The 27,398-nt window shown below is 43.3% G+C and overlaps 1 protein-coding gene across 1 annotated transcript in view; it reads right to left on the reverse strand.

Moving 5' to 3' along the window:
* MYH9 (myosin heavy chain 9) overlaps positions 1-26,898 on the reverse strand; it is a 96,108-nt gene extending 69,210 nt beyond the window's left edge. Inside the window, exons 1-3 of the mRNA XM_084626436.1 lie at positions 26,741-26,898; positions 7,621-7,973; positions 299-455 (exon numbers count right to left, since the gene is read on the reverse strand). Coding sequence (XP_084482562.1) covers positions 299-455; positions 7,621-7,953 — 490 coding nt within the window. The 5' untranslated portion in view covers positions 7,954-7,973; positions 26,741-26,898. The remainder of the gene's footprint in view (positions 1-298; positions 456-7,620; positions 7,974-26,740) is intronic.
* Positions 26,899-27,398: the final 500 nt, after the last annotated feature.

The raw sequence follows: 27,398 nt of genomic DNA on the forward strand, positions 1-27,398 counted from the left end.
AAAACTAGTGTTGATAGGTACTCTACATCAAGGTTTCAGACCACACTCTGCTCTCAGCACCAAAAATAGCTCTAGGTTTGTCCTCAGTGAATTTCAATAGTTTTATTATAAGCGTACACACACACCTGCCCCTTCTTAGAAGGGGGACAGGAAGTTACACTGCCTAGTGACTCCTCTACACAACACATCCTCAGAGAGGTTTGCGGTCTTTTACAGTAAGTCCTCCCACTAGGTCTTGAATACCATTTTGACTTCAAGATCTCACTAAGAAAGTCACTGTCCCATAGTTAGCACTCACCTTGCATCATACTCCTGTAGGCAGTGTCCGTGATTGCATATATGTGAGGAGGCATCTCATGCCTCTTTTTGCCTTTATACATCTCCACAATCTCCTCGGAATATATGGGCAGGTTCTTGTAGGGATTTATAACCACACAGAAAAGGCCTGAGTAGGTCTGCGAGAAAAGACATCAGTTAATAGTAGTTAGAGTCAGACAAATCTTTGTTCGTTTAAGGTTTCTTGCTTGGAGGCAGTCCCCCTTTGAGAGGTTCTACTGGGGCAGTGAAGAGAGACAGGTAGGCACAAGTCAATACTGGAAACTGGGCAACAGCTAATACCAAGTTTACCAGTATGGCACATTACCTCCTTCAAGCTACCCTACTAGATACTCCATGCTATCAGGATGCTGTTGGGCAGCAACTGATCTATACTGGCTAGCTCATTCCAGTTAACTGCAGGGTCCATCAAAACTAGTTTCCCTGGCTTTCAGAGATCTGAAGTTTAAACCAAGTCTACACTTGACTGTAGAAAACTTCTCCCAGAAGCCTGGGAGCACATTTTATTGTGCGCTAGCTCATATTTGTAAAGCCTGCTTACTATAGTTGTCCAGAGTATAACTGAGACCCCTGTGATCAGCTACACAAGGGAACATAAGCTGATGTAGGGACAAGAAGTAATGCGTTGCATTAAGCACCATGGGCAGGGAGGTAAGCATTTTTCTTAATATATCACAGGACACCCATTAAAATGCATATGATCCCCCCTGTTCATATGCATCAGTTCTTAAGTAGAGCTATCCTTTGCCAAGAAGTGTGAAGTACAGAAGTCATGCTATCAAACTGATGTTCAGCTGGAAAGAAGGCATACATTTTTAACATTGAGTAATTAACCATTGGAACAATTTACCCAGGATCACGGTAAATTCTCCATCATTGACAATTTTAAATCAAGATTAGATTTTTTGTTTTTTTAAAAGAGATCTGTTCTAGGAATTTTGAGGATGTTCTATGGCCTGTATTATACAAGAGGTCAGACTAGACTATCATAATGGTCCTTTCTGGCTTTAGAATCTATTGCCACTGCTTGGTTAGGATCCTACAAAGTTGCTCATTTCCAGAAGAATTCCCAGTATGGGAGTCACCAAGGATTTACTTTCAGCAGTTTCTCCCTATTAAAGTTGCTGTAAAAAATTGACAGGCAGTACACTTCCCTAGATAGGAGAAAGGGAAGGGGTAGGAGATGGGGAGAGGCCCTCCACACTAAATCCTTGAAGGAGTGCCCAGTAAACTATTCTTTGGATTATTTGGTGGACAGCTGATACTTCCTCCTGACCCCTTCATTCAAAACAAGACTTTGATTCAGAGGTCGAGGCAAAATTGGTTTCTGAGAGGAAATATTTTGAGGAGCCACTTTAGTTCATTCACATACAAGACACAAACTTGTCTGGGGCTGCATTTAAAACAAGAGAATCACAAGTCCAACGTAGCTTGGAATTGATCAACATGTAAAACTGTTTTGGAGTCTCCCATTTTAACAATAAGGAAATACTTGCCACCTTCACTAGCATCCATCACACCAAACCCAAATTTTGGAATTTAGTTTCAACTGGCTTTAATCCTGCAGAGTTCTGAGGCAAGACAAATGTCCAGACACTTTTACTGCAATTTTAAGAGACCTATCTCAGAAAGACAGGTGTCAAGACAAGAGGAAGACAGAAAGTGTTACAGGTTTGTTAGTACCCACGTCTCAGAATGCCCTTTTTAATTGGAAACAGTATTTTGGACAGAAGGAAGAATGTCTTAGATATTTTAAGAATCCAAACTTTTCTCCTGAGGTTTGTAGTTGCTCAGAGAGCGTATAGATTTTATTGGCATGTGTTTGATTCATAAGGCCACACTCTCATCCTATCTTAAATGCTACAAGAATAGGGCGCATCTGGCACATTCTACATCTTGCACTTCCCCCACTTTCTCAAAGAAAACTGTTTTGGTGTAGTAAAGAGTCCTTTACTCTAAGCACAAGAGGCATTTGATCAGATTTAGCCTCTTCAGATGGTTCACAGTAAAGATTAGACTACTGGCAATTAGAAGGGTGGAGATAGCATCAGTTACACAGTTTATGGTCATAACCCTGATTTACTGGATGTTGCTTTCATTTTTAATAATTAGCCCTACCTGTGTGTCAGATTCAGGACAAAGGTGTTCAGGCATGCGATTTTAATCCCACACCCCATCAGTGGGCATCCACATCCATTTTCACATGGCTATAATGGAAGTCTGTGCACCAATTAGACACCCTGCCCCGCACCCAAGGAAAGAATGCCAACCAAGTTTTCCTGTGTGTATGGAGGTGGTTTCAGAATTAGTCTTGCATTGGAGGACAACTTTTGGAAACTATTCTTTAAATAGTGTGCAAGAGAAGACCCCAATATTATTGAAGCATCTCTCCAAGATGGGATCCTACCAAAGGAGTTAGATAAATTTAGCTACCTGATGGGTTAGTAGCTCAATGTTAAGAGGTATATAAGCGAGACCAAGAGAAAACTGACAAATGGGCAATCATTTCCATGCTTAGATAGGTTCACTGAATTTTAGTGAGCTGACTTAGCTAAGTGGGTTGTTCTGCCACAGTAATACCAGCAGACATTGGCGCTGATTCTCTGCGATGTCCAATATAGCGTTTGGACATACAGACTATAGAGAGCTGGCATGGCTCCCAGGTGCAAGTGGAAGATAATAGGCGCCATTATGCTCTAATTTCCTCCAGTGGTGTAAGGTCTGTTGCATACCTTACACCAATGGTGGATCAGATGCAGTGAAGCTCTGTTCCACCACACCTGCCCACAGAATGCCACCTGGCACACCTTTTCTTTTCCCCTAATACCAGGTGTGGCTGATGCAGCAAGCAACCATGCTGTTAAGGGACAAGTTATAGTCTAACTGGAACTTGCACAGTTGTTTTGCTGGAGTTCAAAGAGATGTTATATTCTAAACTATGCTGCTGCTTTTCTTGTGAACATCCATTGTTGCTTATAGCCACTATATGGCTATTGTGAACAGAAATAGATTAGAAGAGAATATGCCTGTTAGTCTCCCCCAGTAAGGAAACAACATACTTCTGGAGACAAACTTTCCAGACTGTTTGGAAGAGGTACTAATAAGTTAGGGAGGCAGCGATTTAATAGTTTGTTTTGTTTTATTGCGGAAAGGGGTAAAGAAAAAAATGTGAATAAGTGGCAGCAAGTAATGCTGAAAGATTCAGCTATGGATTTAGAGTCTGCTTGTGTCTGTATGAGTACAGCTTCCTACGGAGGAGTGTAAGCTGGTGAAGTAGGACTGCCCATATTCCAAGCAAGAATAGCCTGGAGGTCTGAAGCTGGATGGAAGCAGTCTGCAGCACAGGAAGAGCAGCAGTTAGCAACAAAAAGAACATTAACGCTATCAGACCAATGAAGCCATGCAGCAAGGAGAAGCTTGTCGTCTCCTCCTTCCATCACCACTACCAACTGGGATTGGGGGTGGGGGGGAGGAGAGAAACACACCTAAGGGCAGCCTTTTGCAGAGCAGGTTTCAGAGTAACAGCAGTGTTAGTCTGTATTCACAAAAAGAAAAGGAGTACTTGTGGCACCTTAGAGACTAACCAATTTATTTGAGCATGAGCTTTCGTGAGCTACAGCTCACTTCATTGAAAGCTCATGCTCAAATAAATTGGTTAGTCTCTAAGGTGCCACAAGTACTCCTTTTGCAGAGCAGTAATTCTCTAAGGCAATAGTTAATTTTATCCTTTTAAGTATCTGAGGTTCATGGAAGAGAGATACTTATTACACAGCTCTACCAATGCACACCCCTCCTAATCTGCAGCCCCAACACAGTGATCTCACTCACTTTGCTACTCCACACTGAGTCTGCCAGCCTTACCAAGGAGTTCAAAAGTCATCTTAGTCGTTTTGGGAATGTCAATTTAAATTTTCATTTGTGTCCCAGTCTAGGAACTGAACCCAAGTTTCCAGAGATTAAAGGCTAATGCACAAAGGTGACACCTAACAAGTTGTCTCCACTGCAGCTCTGCTTTGCTTCAGACATCACTGCTCAATATTATAGTTTTGGACTTAAACCTCACTGGTGTTTTGGTTGATGCACAGGGCAGACTAGAATCAGGTTTACTCTTTAGCAGTTAATCTACTCCTGTCAGCCTTGCAGAGATAGTGTAAGCATGTTTGACTCAGAAGACAAGAAGAGTTTAGGAAGGAAAAAAGTTTTTCCCAGGGTCTAGCCTCTGCTGATGTGGTTGCTGGACTGGAATACTTGTAAGGTTCTGGATTTACATTCTGCTCTGGATCCAGGACACACACTTAAGGTGAGCAGTGAGTTACCAAGATGAGCCAGAGAACATGCTTAGTCAGGAAGGGTTAAAGTCAAGCTCAGTTCAGAGAATGAAAGCAGATAATCACAACCATCAAAGTCATCTAAAACCAATCATCACTGTAGAAACAAATCTCTTCAGTCTGTGACACTGATTTGCTGTTTCCAAGTTCCTGAAAGGTCTGCCACTCCCTGAACAAACGTCTTAGGATATACCTACGCTGCCCACGTTACAGCGCGACTGCAGCGATTAAGAAAAAAAACAAATGAGGGGTTTAAAATTTAATTTTAAAATTTAATAGCTTTATCGCCAGGGGTGCGGCTCCCAGTGTTAAAGCGTCGTCTCTATTGGCACTTTTCAGCACTAAAACTTTTGTCGCTGGGGTGTGTTTTTTCACACCCCTGAACAACTAAAGTTTTAGCGCTGAAAGTGGCAATGCAGACACAGCCTCAGAGTCCCCACTGTAAACTTAGTCTCAAGCTTTCCCATCCCCCTTCAGAGGAAGGATAGGGGAAACACCCCCTCCCCCCCACAACTTCTCAGAAACAGAGCCCCCACCTGCAGGAAGAGGCAGAAGCCAAGAACAACACTGTGTTATGTTTATGACCTTTCCAGAGATCTTTATACCAGAGATAGTTTGTGTTTGCTCTCTTCCTGTCAAGAAGATTAGTGCCCAGCTGCTGTCCAGTGGAAAGATTTTAGCTCTTCACCTTAATCTCCTGACTCACTGGGGAGAGCTGCTGGCCAATCTGATCAGCTCACTTCACTAATGGGCAGACTCATGTTTTTGGATAGATTGGTAGGACCAAGTTTCGCTCTTGCAGAACGCATTACTAGTTAGGTTTAAGAAAATCTCACTTCCACAAATATCCTTTATGAAACTGGTTATATTTCAATTTGTTACACCTATGGATCATGTGACCACCTGTCTGACGCATCACTGAGGGGAAATCTCAACACCTGTGAAATGGCAGCCTATTGCAAGGCAAGTGAAATATTTAACTCACTTGACTACCTACCACTAGTTTTAAGATTTGTTAATTTAATTTAGGAGGGAAATATTACCTAGGATACATATGATCCATTTACACTTTATTTTAAAATTTAATAGCTTTATTAGGAAGGGAAAATATACCCATTTCTCAACAGTACAAGGCACAAGTACCGCTTTGATTCTGAGCTGCACAGCTCAGAAGTCACAGCCTCGGGAGGTCGAGGCAGCTGTGGTTACACACAACTACCAATCAGCTATTCAACAACCTAGAATAACGAAATGTACTGAGCTCCAGCCAACACCTCCTCATCATGCCCCCTGACATCAGGCAGGGAGAAGGCTGGCATGGAACTTTTACACCAGTTCTATACCTTGAAGAACCCCCACTCCAAAAATGGTATTCTGTAGCAGCTGCCTATGTCCCCTGTGAAGTGGCCACAGCATCAGCCAGAAGTGGAACCAAAGACTCTAGGTTAGGATCGTATTACCTAGATCAGTGGTTTTCAGACTCTCAATTTGCGGATCTCTAAACAATTTCAAATGGAGGTGCAGACTCCTGTGGAAATCTGAGACAGTCTGTGGATGCCCTGGGGTCTGAGGACCACAGGTTGAAAACCACTGACCTCGAAGTTGGCAGTTCAACGGAGTTCTTACAGAGGTACATGGTGGGAATGAAGATGCACCATTTGCTGTCCTAGATTAGATTGCTTATCTCTGCTAATGGCTACAGAGACCCTCTTTGTCTTGCCACAGAAGAGGCGAGGAAGAGGACTAGGCCTCTTTGGATGACTAAGTAGCAGGTATCAGAGAGACTATGGGAGACTTATTGTTAGAAACATGCTCTGACATTTGGAGAGATCAGACAAAGTACATAAGAGGTATGAATGTTACTAGTGTTCAGAAAAAAAACAGTAATCTAGATTTTCTTTAGAACTACAGTAACATTAGCATCCTCAATAGGTCATCGGGCAGCAGACATAACACACTAAAGAATCTACTTCACATTGCCTAGAGACACTGAACATCAGGACTTAATATCTCCATCTCCAGCTCTGACCATTCTGCTATCATTCTGTATTGTCAAATAAGGACTAGACTAGGACCAAACAAAATAGGAACAAAATTTCTCCAGAGGTAATCAGCCAGTGAATTAAAAAGTACATTACCACTGAGCCTAGTTCATCCTGTGCCCCTTGACAGCCTCTGCTTTAACAGGGACTTAAGGAATAGACTTGTGTGCTGTTTGATGCAAGTCACATTAACAGTGACATTTGAACAGGAACTACAGAACCAATGCAGATTCCAAATCCTTATCCTCTAGCATGCCCCATTTGGGCTCTTGTACCTTATTCCTTATGATTGTGCATGACTGTCATCTACAGATATCACTGTCATTTCCATGGCAACAACCCAGTAAAAGGATTATGCTGTTCTTGTAAATTTTGGTGGGAGGGAAGAGACTAGAACCTGGTAGTTCAGATAAACATCCTGTACCCCAGAACAGTGTCTGTTACTGGAGAGGGCACATGTGCTAAAAACCTGAATCTCAGAGGGAGATTAGAGCCAGCTTGGCATTAGCATTCCCTTCCATTGAGGTTCCAGATGTGGGAAAAGCAAGCCAGATGTTAGGTATACATCCAAAATGGGGTTTGTTATTATTTAGTACTGTTTTAATCAGGCTTCCTGCTTTCCAAAGTCTCTTTTTTCTAGCCAAAAACAAGTTAATGATATTCAAAACATACTCCAAACAACGACACTCAAATGCCAAAGTCCAACCATTTCACCACAGCATTCCCTGAGATCCATTCTACCCAGGGGAGAGTTGTGGGGCTGAAGAAGCAGCGGTGTCACATAAGACTTTCATACGGGGCAGCGTAAGGTTAACTATAAATGTTTGGGAGAAGTTGGTTGCAGCAAGTTTACATGGAATCCCCATAAAAGCCTTCCCCGCCCCCCTCCCCAAATACAGAAGATTGTTACTTACATAGATGAGCCCTGAGTAGTATCTCTCCTTCAAGTTGTGCAGCACAGAAGCCTCATTCAGGCAGGTCAGCTCTGCCATATCTTCCACTTTAGAGAATTTGGGTGGATTCATCTTCTGGATGTCATCTTTGTTTATTCTCACTTTCTTTCCATTTTCTGCCAGCTCCACAATGGCCTCATCTCCCACTTCCTCCTTCAGACTGGCCGCCTCAAATCCATTCTTCTCCGATGGGACCCACACCAGTTTCTTGGCTGCCCAGTCAGCCTGAGCCAGAGGGTTGTTGATGAGGTTTTTGTCCACGTAAAGGTACTTATCAACGTCTTTTTGAGCCATGGTGATTTATAACGAGGGACCTGCCAGAACAAAAAAAGAACTCAAGTTTTTAGAATTTAAGCAGCATTATGAACTCTTAGAGGCAAATGGACTCTACGCTGGCTTAGGTCCCTGGCTATCAGGGCCTCCCCCACCTTAAGCTTATTTCAGTAATCACAGGTGGTTTGTGGGAATTACACACAAGGTCAGGGTTTCTCTTCCTAAAATGACAGGAAAAGAACAGACTGTTCAAACATTGTGAGTATTTAGCATTTGGAAAATATGTATTTTCTATTCCCTAGCAAAAAACAAGTTAAACTGAAATTAAGCTTGTAAACATGTTAGACAATTCGGAAGCAACAATCCCTATAGTAACTTACTGACAAACACCTAGATAACTACTTGTTTCGCATTGCAGTTAAGATCAGATTTCTTGACTAATATCACCACTATCTAGGCTGTTGACAATTCACTGCAGAATAGTTTTAACCAAACTTTTTAGCTCTCTCCTCAAAATGGAGGGGGAGTGAAGTCTTTTTGGTATTTCCTGGTTCACTGAAAACGTGATATTTGATGTACTTCAGCATTTACAAATGCCATGGATTGCCTGGGTTGAGCTGTCAGTTACCCTTTATTCCCTGAAGATATCCCTAAGTGTCCCAAGACACATTTTAAGAAGAAGAGAATTTAAAAGGCGGATTAAGAATACACCAAGTACTCCCCATAGCCAGATTATGGTACATACCCAACACAAATCTGGGCTTAACTCAGTTTATTTGTGCTCTGTAGGTCATCCTTACAGGAAGCTGTTGAAGATGTTAGTTATCAGGGTACAGAACCTTTCTGGGTTAAGAAACATTATGGTCACTACTTTGTTTAAAGATTGTGTTTTTGTAGCAGTGACATAACTGAGGCCTAGTGATGGAGAGATCACTGACATTGCATCAGGGAGAACATTGGGGATTTCTAGGAGTGTGTATAAAACAAAGTAATTGGGATTTAATCTTTCATCAGAACTATCAGAAATGCTTCTGCCAAGAGGTTTTCGGTTCCTAAAATGGGATTTATGTAAGGCACCATTTGGTTGGTGAATCAAGATGCTGGTGCACTTCATGCACCAGGGCTCATTAAACCAAAGAAAGCCAGACACTTCACAAAAACACCAAAAGCCTTACCCCCTAGAATCGGTGCTCACCAACTTGTCAGTCACTTAACTCACTCTGATTTTATGCAACTTTGTCAGAAATTTTCAGTTAGCCAGAAAAGAGAAGACAAAAAGGAGAAGAGGCAGGATGGTCTGTGCATGCAATAGGAGGCTGTCAAATACTGTTACAACAGTTCCTCTTCAAGTATATAAAGAAAGCTTGCAAAGCCAACTAGGCAGCATTCCGGCACAGCAAGAGTTTCCCAAAAAGACAACAGGAATTAAGAGCTTCAGTGCAGGAGCAATCTGGCCCCAACATGCATTGGGATCAGCTTAAAGCATAGCATCCCAGCATTAAGCACATGTAACAGCAAGAAAAGTCTGGAAAAATGCCAATTATGGTACAGATCGGCACTGAGGCCCAATCCAGCAATGTGCATGCATGCAGGGAAATTCCTTTTATCAAATGGATAACTGCACTCTTGCTTTGTACTGAATGCTGTACTTGTTCCTGCTCTGCAAGTTTTGTAGCCATCAATAAGGATCAAGTAGTCCACATATAGCAATATCACTTGAACTCTGATTTAAAATCTACATCTTAGACCATGAATGCAAGGAATACACTTGCGTCTAGAAGACTAAGACACAAGCAGGGCCCTTGTGATTTGATAGTATTTTAGGTTTATTTCTGCAGCAAGACAGGTACAACCTGCAGTAGGGGCACCAAGGAGACATCCCATTACATCCACTGTTGGCTAGATAGCAGCAGGAGCAAAGGTAGAGTAACAGTGTTTGCAATCCTACAGTGCTTGGACAGCGCACACCTGTAAATGAGGCCATCACTAAAATGAGAGCAAGTTGTCATTCCATTCTAGAACTACACCACACTCCAGGACATCTGGCCTGAGTGAATACACAGGAAGAGGAAAGGAAGTCCAGGATCTTTGAAGAATGGGTTGGTGATTCAGCATGAGATCTTGCAAATCTCAGGTGGCCTTGGATATTTGCTACAGACTGTAGGCCAGCCAAAGGGTTAAAGAGAGAAAAAAGGAACTAAAACGTTCATTGTGTTCATGATCATATCAGGTTTGGCAAGGCAACAGATGTATTCTAACCTCCATTACACAGCTTCCTGCAAATGTAACTCCCAAGAATTTAACCAGTTTCCTTTTTTGGCTATAATCAAGCAGGACACCAGAGGCTGAGTGCTTCAGCTAAATTAGGATTCCCCAGGAAATGATTAAACTGAACATAATTAAACTATCTGAAGAGCTCTACATTCAGCCTAAAATACATATTCCTGACTCCCTTTTCACGCAGAAGATACATTTGCTACAGTCTGGAGATTTTTCTGCCTCACATTTTGAGGTAGAGATGAACACCTTTTGGCTAGGAAATAGGACCACAGGTCAAGAGACACCTCACCCAGGTATGGACCCTTTCACACCCAATGAAGAGGATAGCCACATTAAGGAGACTGGTCAAAATCCTTATTTCAGGGTTTCTCCTCCTCCATCCCACACACAGTAAGACTACACTCTTCAGCAGGGAGAGATGGTTAGAGTGTACAATACCATTTGATAACTAGCCCTCCTAGCCCATGGCTTCAGCATGTACTGTACACTTCTGCCTCCATCAGTCATTCCAGATTGTGCATTGTGCAGGAGGGGAATGTAGAAAAATTAGGCCTCCTGGAATAGCCATATTACTCACACAATACAGAAATTAATCTGATGGCCAAACTAGGAGCAAATCCATTCCTGTGCTGGTGTTAACAATAACGCCAGGACTAAGAGGAGGCTGTTTACACCTCTAATTCCAGGGCAACCCTTAGCACTGCCCTACCTTGTGCTTCCTACCACAACTATGGGGCTCACAGGAGGAGGGAATTGCCTAGACAAAGGACTGCCCGAGTCACATCACCTACTGCCCCCATCCAATCCTTCACAGCTCCAGCCGGCTTCTGACAAGCACCACAGTATCTCCTGGACCTGGGACCTCTGTGACTACGTCTACACTACCGCGGTAAGTCGACCTATGCAACGCAACTCCAGCTATGTGAATAATGTAGTTGGAGTCGACACACCTTAGGTTGAGTTACCATGGGGTTGACTTACCTTACTCTTCCCATCGGGGGTAGAGTATAGGGGTCAACTGGAGAGTGATCTGCTGTCAATTTGGCAGGTCTTCAATAGACCTGCTAAATTGACCATAGGTGGATTGATCTCAGAGCATCAATCCCTGCTGTAGTGTAGACATAGCCTGTGATAATGCAGAGGTCCCCTGGGCAAGTGGTTATTCCCTGGGAGCCTTAAGCTCCCAAATTCTTTGCAGTGGTGAGGCCATTGGCCAAAAAAATTCATAGTTACCCAAGTGTCTGCAAGTCTGACACCAGCAGAAGATCCTAGTTCAGAGAGGGATGTAATTATTGAGGCCAGCTGTGTACAAGTACCCAATGAACTTCAATACTAAGAAATCCTATACATGGCTGAGTATGACATAAGAAACTTTATATATTCATGAGCATGGCTATCACAACACTCTGCTGTGACTATAGGCTGATTTCCACGTTCTGAATCCTCTTTGCAACAGAAGCTGATCTAGTCATTAGAGCTAGAGCATCAACACAGGCAGTCAGGTTTAAAAGCCAAACAATTAATGGTTGTGGGAAAGACACCAGCTAGTAGTGTTGCTCTGCAAGTGGTTTGTTTGCTCAGTAATTTGTTTTGGGTGTTGACATGATTGTGTGAGGCATTGACATTTATCTATACATGTATATTGGGCGATAGAGGGGATTACTGTTTGTTGCAATACAGCCTATAGACAACAGCACAAAGTGTCATGATCAAGATTTTTTATTTTTTTGGAGTTTAAAATTCTCCTTCCTAGTGTTTTCAGAAATAGTACAGCTCTATTAACACAGTAGTTCCCAAACAGTGGTCCATAGTAGTCTGGAGAGCAGGTTAGTCAAGTGTTTGCTTTCTTTTATCCAGGTGCCAAATCACATTGAAAGTTACAAACACATTCTTGTCATGTAAGTAGTTGTGTGATCACCACAAGGATATGGTGCAATTTCAAGCGGAGGAAAAGTGGTCTCCACAGTCATGAAGGGAGGGGAGATGCCCACAAGATATGAGGGTAGTCCATACTATGAAACAAAAGTATGAGAACCCTGTATTTATGTACTTCCATCCAGATTCTTTTGAGCTAGGGTGACTAGACAGAAAATGTGAAAAATTGCGACGGGGGCAGGGCGTAATAGCAGCCTATAAGAAAAAGACCCCAAAATCGGGACTATCCCTATAAAATCGGGACATCTGGTTATCCTGTTCTGAGCTGACTGAACCAAACATTGCTTTTTAGTTAAGACGCTATCTGTCCCCCTTAGGAACTAGGAGGAAACATGCATTTGTCTCTTAAACACTTTGGTCTACACAGGAATCACACATACTGAAGTTTGCTTTAGGCTCTGTACACATTACCACTTACCGTGGTACAACTTACATGGCTTGGGGTGTGAGCAAGCCACCCCTGGAGCAAAGTAAGTTGCACTGACCTAACATAATGTTGTCCACACCAGCGCTTGGCAGGAGAGCTATTGCTACCCACGGGGGCTGAAGTAATTAAGCTGACAGGAGAGCTCTCCCCCACTGGCTTAGTGCATCTGCACTAGTGGTGCTACAGCGGTGCAGTAAGCTCTGTAGTGTTGCCATAGGTTTAGTCTTCCCATGGATTTGCAGCTTTAGGGTTTGAGAGTTAAGGAGGTTCTCTTCCCCATAGCCCTTTACTCCAGTAGGACTATCAGGTGCCAATAAAGCAATTCTACAAATTGAAACTCACCTTGGCCAACCTGAAAAAGATCTAAAAGTTGCCCCTTGCTGAAAGCCATTGCCTCTAAGTTTCAGAGCTAAGAACTGTTTCGAGACCTTTCAAAGAAGCCAGCATTATCTGTTTGTAATTTAATCTTCCAGAACTATTTGCATTACCCCCACTCCCCCAGTGTTTACTTTGTCAGCAGCCACAGAATTGTTATTTTTGGGATTGAGCTATTGCTCACCAAGATGGGCTTGGACTACACTGAACTATCTAGGTAAAAGCAGAAGTAAATTAGACTGAAAATAATCAAAGAGCACTAACAGGAGTTTTGCATCAGATTTACTGTAGTACTTGGACTGCTGGTTAAACAGCTAGTATTAAACCAGGAGACTTCTGGTTTGAGTCTTCCAAAGCTTTCACTAACTGGAGATTTCCAGACCAGCCCCATAGGTGCTAAAACAGAATTTCTAGGGAAAAGGATTTACCATGGTGAGGCAGATTTGTCTCCTTTCTTATTGGAGAATAGCAAATAAAGGGAAAGAGGTTGGTCTTGTAGTGTAAGTCTTGGACTGGGACCAGTTCCTGGATTTGTCACAGATCTCCTGTGTTGCCTTAGGAAGGTCACATGTACATCAGCTCTTTATCTGTAAAATAGGAATACTACTTTCCTACTTTAGAGCCTTATCAGGATAACTTCATTGATGTTTGTGAGGTGCGCTGGTATGGGGCCATAGAATACCTAGGTAGAAGTAGTGGAGTGTCTGAAACAGCTCACTGTAACAGATCATCAATGTACATGCTCATGATTGGAGCTTGTACTTCCCTTTCTACATGCAGGAATGATTTGTCTGGAAGCTTACCTTTTGATAAATTTAATAGTGTCTTACTAGAGGACTCAAAATTTAATGGGAAATTATCCTGACAGGTGTGTTTAGTGACCTTTATGCCAGCATCATAGAGACAAGATTAGAAAGAGGGGAAAACAAAGATTAGCTTGTTTTAGGTAAGTGTCACTGTCTGATAAACAGACTCACTTTGTGTATGCAGTTCACATTTTTAAGTTGTTCATATATTTGAACAAAGTTCACAAATGCAAGTCATCAGTTCTTAGTTGAATTGGCCTACAAACTACTCTGTAGTTACAACCCACTAAATACATCAGCTTAGGACCTTCTATCAAGAAGGGCAGAACTCCATGTCTTGTTGGCATGACAAGACTCTGTCATTAGAGAACTAGTTTTACCGGCTGATGAAGATACAATTCAACCACAGCTAAAAATCTCTTCCCAATGGGAGAACTTGGATACTCTTTCCTAATGTAGAATTTTTAAAGAATCTGACCTTGAATAGCCTGGCTGATCTGAAACATTCATCAATAGACATGATAGGAGTCCCATTCAAATGCATGATCTGAGCAGTCTGTTCTTGCCTCGGTTCTGCTGATAGAACTATTTCTCTGTCCCCAGCCATCTGAACATAGTTTGTCAAAACCAATCACTAAAAGATAACCATATTTAAGAGATCTAATTATATAGCAGATGGTGCCGAACTGGAAAGTGCAGTATGTAGGTTAAGCAAGTGGTGAGAGTGTTAAAATGCATCATGTGACTATGAACTGAAAGCACCTTCTTGCAAGACTGCAGCGTCTACTATTCATTGTGAATGTTCCTCTGAATTTGCTGAGGAACTGTTTGGCCTCAGATCCTTAGGACTGATTAGTAAAGGCATAGAGGACCCAATGGCTAAGTGAGTGGAAAGATGAACAAGGGAAGAGCAAAAACAAGGTTATACCCAAGTTTGTAGGTAGGATTTTAGCTTGAAACCTCAGTTATCACTGAAGAAGCTACATTTAGTATTTCATGTCTGTTCCTAGGAGAACAATTTTCTGGATCCAACTACTAGCCCATCAAATCCAGTATGCTCGATAACATATATAGCCTGATGCTACAGACAAAGCCAAAAAATCACAGTGCACTCAGTCAACTATCTAATGCTGTAGACCACAGTGGGGGTGGGGGCAGGAATTCCATCTTGACTCTACTACACAGCCTCCTTAGAATTTAAGAGGTTCTTCATTATGTTATTTGTACTACTGCACATTAAGTGCAAGGCACAGCATTAATATGTGCCCCTCTGCCCATGAGAAAAAATAATCCAGAAACTTTGAGGGCATTTTGGCATCACATATTCAGCTGGATAGAGTATGGGAGGATGGGGCAATAAATATGCGCGGTATCAAGAATCTTAGTGACAACAGGTTAAAAGGAGTTGGATTAACTGGAGGAGAGGGTTAAACACCAATGAGAAATTTTAAGTTCTTGGGTCCAAATATGGCAACTTCAAGACACTGAACCACTCCTACCCAGCTGGAAAATTAGTTCATTTCATATGTGCACTACCTGATTTATACAATGTTTAGGTAGTGAATGGCAAACTGGATTCTGGAAGTGAATAGTCATGTCCAGAAAAGAGACTTCTTTCAACCTTCTCTCTACCACACAACAAGGAATTTCTCGGATATGTAAATCTGAACTAGTTGATTGTCAAGGTCAATCATGAGATAGAAAGACAAGAATTAGTGTGTGTCTTACAGGTTCACTTGAAAGGTCTCCAGCAGGTATTTTCAGAATGATGAATATGGGACACATGCTTTTGGATGACCACCTTTAGAATTCTCTTAATTTGATCTCAAGCACTATCTGGTAAGTGCATCAAGCAGCATTTCCTCACTCTAGAATAGTCCTTGTCACAGGAGGGTTGCTTTGGGACAAAGGTTTTAAGTAGGAATTCCCAAAATACACAAGTCATATAATAGTAAGACACTACCATCACAACTTATCTGGGTGATGGCAATGGTCAGTCACATTTCCCACCCCACGCAACACTGTTCAAACTAAGTCATATTACACTTTATAGTTGAGATAGTTGAGTCAAAGCTAAATAGGGCTTACAAAGCACACGCTGGGGTTTGAATACCAACTGCTGCTCACAGGGAGTGGCCTTGTCTTAACTTCAAGATCAGTCCTAAATCCAGCAAATCTAAGCTGGCTGCCACCCAACACTGTTCACTTGAAATAAATATTCCAAGATCACTATCGTGCATGATATGCTTTCTGCAACTGTTGTTTCTTATTAGTGATATACTGTACATGCCTTCTCAGCAAAGGACAGAATCCCTCTCCCAGAGACAGAATGCCCACAAGGAAAACATTCCAGAAGGAGAATACATACTTCATGACCACTGGACAGAGTAATCCCACTTATAGAGACAGCAGTAGTTTAGAAAACTGCAGCCCATCCCTGCTGTTCAAATGGTTTTGCTGGGGGATTGTTGCCTCGAGAGTCAGAACAAACAGCAAGAACTTTGACCAGACGTGTAGAATTCCTCAGGAATACTGCATTAGAGGGTGTAAGGACTTTCAGACAGTTTTAGCCCCTTGTTATCTCTGGGTCACTTTTCTCCCTTCTCTAATACTTTGCATTAGGCCTAATGAGAGTCTTTGGTGCTCAAAAAAGTTTAGTCAGATGCTTTAAGCCTGAGAACCCTCCAGCTGCTCACATTATAGTAGTAAATACACACATTTGCTTGTCACAGGGCGGGGCGGGCAGCAGGGATTAAGTTAATTACATCTAGTTTGAAGACAGTGAAGAAAAATAAGGTTGGCTACTTTTTGTGAAGCTATAGGGCACAAGGTCTTACCAATGAAAATATTGGTACAGCCTTATCATCCTGGCCTGTAGGTACAGAAATTGAATGCAACAGCATGTCAGAGAACTTGTTTTTACCATCCATACCAATAATATTTCAAATAAATATTTTAATTTTTCCCCTATCCATATAGAATGAAAACTTGAAGTTGTTTGGCAGCCATGTTCAAATGTGATTTCTACAATGGAAACAGAGTCTACGTCTCACCAGAAACACTATGGCCAGCTTGCTAGTTGGTTCTACTACACTATGGCAGTCTATATACTGGACCTTTGTACCAAAAGTTGCCCACCTCTGTTTCAAATGGCTCAGCTCCACCATTGATAGCGACTGTGGAAATGTTGGACAGAAAAGCCTAACATAGCTAAGGCTTACAAGATCCAAGTTTGATTCTCAACATCACTCCCCATTCAGGCAGGGATTGGGAGACCCTCCCTTGGAAGCAGAGGTGAGCTCCAAAAAGAGGACTCATTAAGTATCTTCTGGCCAGGAAAACAGCCAAGATACTTTAATAGAAAATACCAAGCAGCCTTGAGGCTCAACAGGTATGTAGGGGCCAAGTGAAAACAACTTCAGCACCTATAAATACTGAGGCCTGGTCTACACTACAGAGTTAGGCTGATGTAAGGCATATTAGGTCAACCAGCTCTGTAAGCGTCTACACTAAAATATAGCTCCCACTGACGTAACTCGCCCACTACACCAACTTAACTCCACCTCCATGAGAGGTGTAGTTCTTAGGTTGATGTAATCAGGTCAACACACAGTGTCAGCATAGATACTGCACTGCTTACATCGACTGTTGCTCCCTTTCAAAAACAGTCCCACAATGCCCATCACTGGCAGTTAAATCCTGGTGAGGCTGACACAAGGCGTGTAGTGTGGAGGTTTAGAACCTGTTCAGTTACTGCAGTGGCTGTATGTCCATGTAATTTAGGTCAACTTAATTTTGTAATATAGACTTGCCCTCACACTCTGAAGACATATCTAACACCTGCAAGGCTTTGCACTGCTCCACCCCTGCATATTTATCTAGTTGAACCCTGTGTGCACCCCACACTTTGCTATTTCCACTTGTTTCTGCTATATTGAGCTTTCCCCTGCCATGACCTTCAGCTAACTTGCTTCTTCTGGTTAGTCTTCCAGCCCTGACCTTTGCCTTTTCCCTCCTTCCAAAGAGGAAAGGATTCAATTTTAATAAGGAGCCTAGCTGTGCACACAATAAGCCTCTTGATCTTTTACTAGTTTAGAACCTGTCCTCCCAAACCCTCCTCTTAAATGTTTTAGAGCAGTGGCTCTCAACCAGGGGTGCACATATCCCTGGTGGTACGCAGGTCTTCCAGAGGGTACTCAATGTATCTAGATCAGTGTTTCTCAACCATGGGAGTTGCAATCCCCACGGGGGTCATGGGACATATTTTGGGAGGGGAGGTGTTGCAAGTGCAGTCCATGTGGTATCGTGGTGGTAAGCAGAGCAATTGCCCAGGGGGCCCATGCCAGAGGGGGCCCTGCAAAGCTAAGTTTCATGCTTCAGCTCTGGGTGGTGGCAGGTCTCAGGCTTCAACCCCACCGCCCAGGGCTCTGACTTCAGACAAGGCTCACATGTATCATGCTGAAATGTAAGCATAAAATAAATTGATTGGAATATAAATATTGTAATCATATGATGAAAATGAGAAAGTAAGCACTTTCAGTAATAGTGTGCTGTGCCCCTTTTATTTTTATGTCGGATTTTGTAAGCAAGTAGTTTAAGTGAGATGAAACTTGGGGTACACAAGACAAATCAGACCCCCTGAAAGGGGTACAATAGTCTGTAAAAGTTGAGAACCACTGCTCTAGGGCACTTATCACCGTAAATATTTGAGTGCTTTTCCCACTTTGTCACCCCTCTTATGTCTCCTTTACTCTGGAAGCTCAGAGCAGGAAACTTGTTTTTACTAGTCTGAAGTGCCAGTGCTGCTCATAAGTAATGGTCTCCAAGTACAACAACATGGGGAGGGATTCAACTCCAGCACCAGGAAGTAGCTAACTCATGCTCACAGGAAACATGTTCCCCTTCCTGTAGGGGCAATAATTTGGAAAATATAATGTACCAGACCAAGTTTCAGTGACAAGTATGAGAGCATTCTCACTCCTCATAATCAAGGAGTAATAGACTTCCCACATGGGCCACAATAAACTTACCCCATCCACAATGCTTATGGTGGAGAGGCTAAAGTCTACACGATTAATACTCCCAGTACCCAAACAAGCAAGAGACTGACAATTACTACATCTACCTTACAAATACAGAGTAGAGACATCACCCCACCATATTCTACCAATATCAGTTTCAGATACTGCCTTTTTGGCCTATATCGAAGAATCATAGTCCATACTGTCATAATCAGAGGTCCATAAAGGAAAATGTGAAGTATTTTACATGGCAATTACCAGTGGGGGCGGGGGGGGGAGGAGAGAGATGGTTGATACAACTACATATTTCCAGATTTAATATTTACAATGCAATACATATCTCCATATATCAATGTAACGTTATTAAAAATCACATATTAAGTCTTAATGAAGTTATTTGCGAATTCCACTTTTAGGTGGCTGAATCATAACCACACACGAGTGTCAATATTACGTGTGTGTACACGCATTTCACGTTGCCTCCCATACAATGTCTTAAACTGCAAGCTCAAATTCTTCTGTACAAGACTTGTGTCAGGAAGTTAAAATAAAGCAGATAAAGAACATTTTAGCATGCAATAGAAAGTTTAAACTTTTATGATGTTCTAGTATTAACATTCATACTGCAATAGCACCTAAGGCAATAACCAGTTTGGCACCCCATTTTGCAAGGCATTCTACAGATACAGCATGACAGTCCCTGCCCAACAGAGTTTACAGCCAAAAAGCCCTCACTATTTCATCCTAAAGTTCACTTGGGAAACCATACCATTTTATAGTCAGTTACCAGCTACATTTTGGGGAAGGGGGGATTAAATAACTGTTTTTGTTACATTTCAGAGTACAAGATTAAACCATCACCATGACTATTACAGTGTTGCTGTAATATCAGATTAGTGACTCCAGTTCACTTCTGCTCAAAGCAGCACCAAGTATGCCACTAAAACCACTCAGACGCAAGAGCAGCCATCCTCTTAAGAGGAAAAGAGCCAGCATTCTAACAGTAAAGCCACCTGCATATCCTAGACATCCAGGTTGGTCAAGAGATAGCATAAACTCAAGTAAACAGGTGAAAACTCAAGGCACATTTAAGGAAGTTATTGTCTTAAATTGTGTTGTATCACTAAACCCAATTACAGAGAAGTAAACTACAAGAATATATTTTACTTAAGAATAAACAGGAAATTGCAATCTTGACTGACAAGAAAAGCAGTTCCTATCTGAATACAAGAAACCAAAGTTGTAAGCTTTGCCTACACCAAAGATTTTTCTATCAAAAATAGAATCTGTCTTACATCCGCTTTGCATGCATTCAAATGAGAATTATAGTTCCTGTGTCTTAACCTACATCATATGGATTTCTTGCTGAGATTGATCAGTAAAACTGTAGCTTTTGATGAGCAACAGATTCATTCCGATCTTGATCATGACAAACGTTTCTAAACTGTTAAATTTCTCTCAACATATACTACTATTCATTTGTTACTGATTGTTGCTGGTCACCCATCCACCTGGCTCTAGAGTCTAGTCTTTAGTAAAGTGCCTAAATAAGCTGCTTGTGTACATTTTAACTAGATACTAGTTTTCTTTTTGAAGGAAGATGAAACCTCAACCCCGAGCACAGAGCTCCAGCAACACAAATCCCACAGGAGTTATGAAATATGCCTTTGCATACCCTGCTCATACCACCTTTCCTCATCCAACATAATGCATATCTATTGCCTGTGTTTCCTGCTACTGTATGCAGTGTTGTTGTAACCATGTTGGTCCCAGGGTACGAGAGAGACAAGGTAGTGAGGTAACATCTTTTATTGGACCAACACTGGTTTGTGGAAGGTACAAGCTTTTGAACGATACAAAGCTATTCCTCACATATGGGAAACTCTTATTTCAGATACATATGCCAGGGAGTTCTATAGTTACAATTTTGTTGTGCTTAGACACACAGGTGACATTGACATAAGCAATACATAATGCAAGAGCAAAAGAACTAGTTTCTAAAGTAACTGGCAATGAAATTGTTCAGAGTTTCATTAATGGAAAATTGCAAACTCCGCTACCTCTTTGGTCTTCTTTAGGAAGCTCAGGGAAAAAGCAGCATGCTGCCTGGGACAGTAACAGAGTCAAGAGGCAATGACTGAAAGCAGGTATATGGTGTATGCTGTGGAGGGAATCTGGGTTGGTATCAGATCAGAGGTTGCTATGCCACTGCAGTACTCTTGGATAACAGAAATCAGTGTTGAGAAGATGAACATTTTGGGAACTCAGTACAACTTCCTACAGCCACTAAGTGACTTAAAAGGGAAAGTGTGCATGAAAGATAAACCATAATTAAACGTGGGCATAGAGATTAACTACAGGTTTGTGTTAATGTACTCCTAATTTACTAGGACACACCCATCAGTAATAACTTCCAGGGTAGACATTGCATTTGCAGGTGACTACATATAGTTGGTGTTATTGGATACCACTCCAAGATAGGTTGTTAGTTTCCACATCCTTTTGCACCAGAAGACTGAATTAGTCCTACCGGACAGCATGCTCAGACCAAAAAGAAACTGAGGATGCAAGGTCACCTCAAGCCAGCACACAACTAGATTGATTGCCAGCAAAAACAATGCTGCTGCAGGCAATGCAATACTATTACAGCTTTATCCCAGCCCACAGGAATTACTGAAAATTAACACAAGGAAAAACACTTATTATGCAAAAAGAAAAGGAGTACTTGTGGCACCTTAGAGACTAACCAATTTATTTGAGCATGAGCTTTCGTGAGCTACAGCTCACTTCATCGGATGCATACCGTGGAAACTGCAGAAGACATTATATACACACACAGAGACCATGAAACAATACCTCCTCCCACCCCACTGTCCTGCTGGTAATAGCTTATTTAAAGTGATCATCAAGTTGGGCCATTTCCAGCACAAATCCAGGTTCTCACCCTCCGCCCCCTCCCCCCCCCACACACACAAACTCACTCTCCTGCTGGTAATAGCCCATCCAAAGTGACCACTCTCTTCACAATGTGTATGATAATCAAGGTGGGCCATTTCCTGCATAAATCCAGGTTCTCTCACTCCCTCACCCCCCTCCAAAAACCACACACACAAACTCACTCTCCTGCTGGTAATAGCTCATCCAAAGTGACCACTCTCCCTACAATGTGCATGGTAATCAAGGTGGGCCATTTCCAGCACAAATCCAGGCTCTCTCACCCCCCCAACCCCCCGGGAACACACACACACACAAACTCACTCTCCTGCTGGCAATAGCTCATCCAAACTGACCACTCTCCAAGTTTAAATCCAAGTTTATGCTGCTGTTTGCATATATGCTTTAAATTGCAAATAAACATCAGGCAAGTGGGTTAACAAGATATCCACATTAGAAGTCAGGAGGAACCCTCAGGGCCATCTAGCACCCTTCGGATTAAGCACTGCACTTACAATGAACAAGACCATGTTCAATTTTACATTCAGTCTGGAGGATTCAGACATCTTTCAGAAGAGGTTCACATCAGTTTCTGGACCTTGAAGTTTAGCTGTTAGAGAGCCTCTCCTCTAAGACAACCTTAAGCTGCCTGTAAGAATGTAGACCTACTATAGAAAGATTTTTGCACCATAACTCTTATTTAAAGAGGCATTAAGTCCTAGATTAACCATAGGAGTGTTCCTGTACCTCCAGCAGGTCCATTTTATGATCTCACCATGGTAAAGTCATACAGATTCCTAAAAGTTACATAATCCTGGGCAAGAGAAAGATTCAGAAGGCTACTCATACTCAAGAGTCTTAAAGTCATTCCAGCCTAATTAGAAGGTTAGAGGTAGCAAAACTCAGAAGAAACTAGTCACACCGTTCATCTCCCAGCAATTTAGTATATTGAGAAGGTCATGAGACTGACACCTCCCACAGACTGGTGTCCAATCAGTGTCTAAAATATTTCAGACACTATAGCAGCTCTCTCTCACACATTTTCAAACAGCAAGCCATGCAGGCATGTACACTCATGTTCTCACCTTCATGGAGATAGTTTGGAAGAGAATTATCCTATGAAATAGGATTTATTGCATCATTTAATATGGCATTTTTAAAGCAAGACCAATAAAATAATGCTTTGTGCTTTCATACTGCCTGATACAGTACTAATACTAGGCCTCAGCAGTCAGACTAGGAGCATTTGCATTATCAGTACGCTTGACTGCTTTGAACACCTGCAGCTTTTGACTACACAGAGAACACCAGAAAAACTTACAACTTAAGAGAAGTACTAGTTACCATTTACTACAGAGTTTTAACACCAGACCTTCAGTCCCCTGGCATTTTTCATACCAGGGAAACAAATGCTTAGGAGGACATATGGGATAGGTTTACACTGCAATTAAAAACTCATGGCTCACAGGTATGGGGTCACAGGACTCAGGCTAAGGGGCTGTTTAAGTGCAGTGCAGACACTGGGCTGCAGTACAGGCTCTGGAACCCTCCCACCTTGCAAGGTCCTAGAGTTCATGTCAAGGTTCCTTCCCCACTCTGAACTCTAGGGTACAGATGTGTGGACCTGCATGAAAAAAACCCTAAGCTTATTTTTACCAGCTTAGGTTAAAACTTCCCCAAGGTACAAACTATTTTACCTTTTGCCCTTGGACTTTATTGCTGCCACCACCAAGCGTCTAACAAATATATAACAGGGAAAGAGCCCTTTGGAAAAAAGTCTTTCCCCCCAAAATCCTCCCCAAACCTTACACCCCCTTTCCTGGGTAAGGCTTGATAATAATCCTCACCAATTTGCATAGGTGAACACAGACCCAAAACCGTTGGATCTTAAGAACAATGAAAAAGCAATCAGGTTCTTTAAAGAAGAATTTTAATTGAAGAAAAAGTAAAAGAATCCCCTCTGTAACATCAGGATGGTAAATACCTTACAGGGTAATCAGATTCAAAACATAGAGAATCCCTTAAAACCTTAAGTTACAAAAAAGGCACAAAAACAGGAATATACATTCCTTTCAGCACAACTTATTTTATCAGTCATTTAAACAAAACAGAATCTAACACATATCTATCTAGATTACTTACTAAGTTCTAAGACTCCATTCCTTTTCTGCTTCAAAAAAAAAAAAAAAAAAAAAAAAACCACACAGAAAGAGAGAACCTTTGTTTCTCCCCCCCTCCAGCTTTGAAAGTATCTTGTCTCCTCATTGGTCATTTTGGTCAGGTGCCAGCAAGGTTATCCTAGCTTCTTAACCCTTTACAGGGGATAGGGTTTTTCCTCTGGCCAGGAGGGATTTAAAGGTGTTTACCCTTCCCTTTATGACAGCTCAGGTTTTTAATTGCAGTGTGGACATACCCATAGATTACTGATGTCTCCAAATTGAAGGCATATGTACAGTGCCTTCCCTAATGCTACATAGTAGATAAACCGTTTCCTGGCCTTCTCATTATTTACGAGCTGCTTTACAATGTAGGCTTAGTTGTGACAATACATCGACTTGTTTTCCTTAGCCCATTCTAAGGCAGCCAATGAGAAAAATTATGTATTCTCAACAGCCACAACCCCCGCCTCTCCTAGGATAAAGATGTCAAGCTGACAAGGGTCTAACTACTTTACTGAAGGTTTAACTTGAACCAAACATGAGGTAAGCAGAACCATACTCCTAGTATCAATGACCTAGAAAGTTTCCTCTGGAATAAGAGTAATCAGCAAAAAAACCTAATACAAGTATCAGTCATCCTATTATTTATATAGGAACAGATGTGCACTATATGGCCATGCAAGCCTGAGGACAAGGTCAGTACCTTCTCCTGAAAACTTACAATATCATTTCTTGGCAAGACAAGTTAAACATTGAGAGAGAGGACATTACACAAAAAATTCAACCTTGTTAGTCATATCCAGTTTAAAAGGTCCAGACATTTCACAGCTATTTATCTGGTACCATTCATGAGTCTACACTGATTCCAACAAAACTACTGAAAATCTTAGACAACTGATTTTTTGGTAGTGTCTGCCTGCAGACTATACATATCTGTTGAAGTAACCCAAGCTGCTCAGGAGAAACAATCCACTCCAACTAGCCTCTCTTGATGTGAAGCTTCCATGACTTAAGGTAAACTGTACAGTTTACTACAGATGTAGCTTCAGAGGCAATTTCACATGGCCAGAATACCTAGCCCAGTAGTATCATGTGCCTATCTACGACTGTTAACATTATCCTGCACAACTTCGAAGTACTTAATAACCAAAGTAGCCCCACTTACTTTTATTAAGTGTCTTTTCCTCCAAATATTACCTCTCAACACCCCATGTAGCAGAAACATCTGTTTATCTCATCTCAGCGAAGCATAAGATTTTGAGTGCCACAACTCCAGAAAGTGAGCATATGAATCAATACAATGCTGCATCAAGGTTTGCAGCTTTCAATGGAGTGCCACAGATAAATTAACTTAGTCACATTGTTCCCTGGAGACTAAGTTAGAAAGTATCTTTACACAGGCAGAAACTGATTACAGGGCTTTTACTTTTAAGTTAAAAGTAACTCAAACAGCATCACACCTATGTGTAAGGGAAGAAATTGTATTTTAAGAATTACGGATGTGTGTTTTAATCTTAGAACACCATGGTTCCTCAAGCTCCACACCTCAATGCAAATTACTCTGCACCTTCTTTACAGAGAAGGGCAGGGCACCAGGGCTTGCTGGTTTGGACTTCTTCTAGGATAACATCCGTTCAGCTTCGAAGTTCAAACCTATCATGCGTTACTTAGCACATCAGTTTAGATAAGAGAGACCTGATAAACAGTTTTCAGAGTAACAGCCGTGTTAGTCTGCTCAAATAAATTGGTTAGTCTCCAAGGTGCCACAAGTCCTCCTTTTCTTTCTGATAAAGAGTCTCTCCCACAAAAAACTAGATTCTTAGCCCACTCTGGGTGCGGCAAGGCCAGAAAGACAAACAAGAAGAAAGCAATGCAGATAAGCACCAAGGTGATTCAGCAGGAGGACGGGGCTGGAAGAGGGTACCAGTAGCCATTGTGAGAACAGCCTCCTTAACCTGACCAGCGCACCTTGTTACCACGAAACTACACTGTGTATTCGGCAGAACAAGATACCGCTGCAAGGCTCATTTCACACCGCGTCGAGGCAGATCAGGACAGGAGCACTCCTGATTAAACCCACTGGGTACGTATAGGTTTCACCCACAAGGGCTGGGGAGCTGGTTTCTTTCTACGCCTAGCGGAGGCAGGTGGGTGACAATGCGGGAGGGTCCCCCCCCCCCGGTGCGCTGGAATGAGCTAGGAAAGCGCCGCGCTCTCCAAGCCTTTGCAGGCTGCAAGCTTCATCTTGCCCCTGTCCCTCCCTCTCCGCGGCGGGAGCAGCCGGAGCGAGGCGAATGAGGAAGTCTGGCTCGGAGGGCGGAAGCCAAGCCCATTGCAATGTCTGCAGCGGGACTGTCAGCCCGTGACTCAGGCGGGAGCCCTGACAGCTGCCAAACGCTCCCTTCGCCCGCCCGTTACTCGCGCTGGCCGGCGGGCGGGCGGGCTAGGGGGCAATGGTGTGGGGGGGGTGAAGAGAAAAGTTACCCCGCGCGAGCGGCACTCCCCCACCGCCGGGCAGGGGCGGCCCAGCGCCACCCCTCCGCCACCCCCGCCGAGAGGCGCGCGGGCACGTGCTTGGCTGGCCCTGTGGGCAGGGCTGCCGCCGCGGTTGCCCTGCACGGGGCGGGGGCGACCTCCGTGCCCCCAGGGATGCCCCCTATCCGCTCCCCGGCCGACGGGGAGAGGCGGCAGGTAAACGGCTCTGTTGCCAGGCCGGGCAAACCCACGGCCCGGGCCCCAGTCCGCGGGCGACGCAAGCGGCTGCCAGGCACCGGAGCAGACCCGCCCGACCCAGCCCACTCTCAAAGCCGCCAGCGCCACCCTAAGAACCAAGCGCGAGCGCTGCGTTCCTCGTCCCCGCCCGCACCTCACCTGAGTCCGGCCAAAGCCTGGGAAGAGCCGCGGCGGCGGCGCCTACTCTTTGCGGTGAGAGACTGGTCCTCAGGGCCGGTTCCTTGCACAGACTCAGCGCTCACCCACCGCGCTGCTCCGGCTTTAACACCTCTAACTCCCCGGCACTGCGAGGTTTCAAGCCGGGCGGAGCGGCCGCGGCCAAGGAGCAGCTCCTCCCCCTTTCCATACAGCTCACCAATAGAAACACGGGCTGCTCCTGATTGACTCCGACCATAACCAACAGCGGTCGAGGAGGAGAGCGGCGCCTCTAGGAAGAGGGCGTAGCGTTCTTCGCTAACGCTCGAGAGTGAAGGGCCCAGCCAGTGGGCGCTCAGTCAGGGAGGAGCGCAGATTGACAACTAGTCCAGCCAATGAGAACAAGAGTAGGCCAGCCGAGCGTGTCCTGTTGGCTCGGGGAAGATCAGAGGAGCTGTTAGGCGGGGCAACTGTACGGGGCGGGAGGGGCAGAGAGTAACCTACCATCCGTGCCCACAGTTACCACAGCCACACTCCCACAATCCCCTTCACCATCCCACACAACCCCTTGGTGGGCAGTGCCAGGCCCCTCCCATGGCCCTTCACTCCACCTGCCTTCCCTCTGGCATCTCCTCCACCAGGGCCACCTGGGAGATCCCTG

The sequence above is a fragment of the Lepidochelys olivacea genome, assembly GCF_965140295.1.
Source record: "Lepidochelys olivacea isolate rLepOli2 genome assembly, chromosome: 1".
Classification (NCBI taxonomy): Eukaryota; Metazoa; Chordata; order Testudines; family Cheloniidae; genus Lepidochelys; species Lepidochelys olivacea.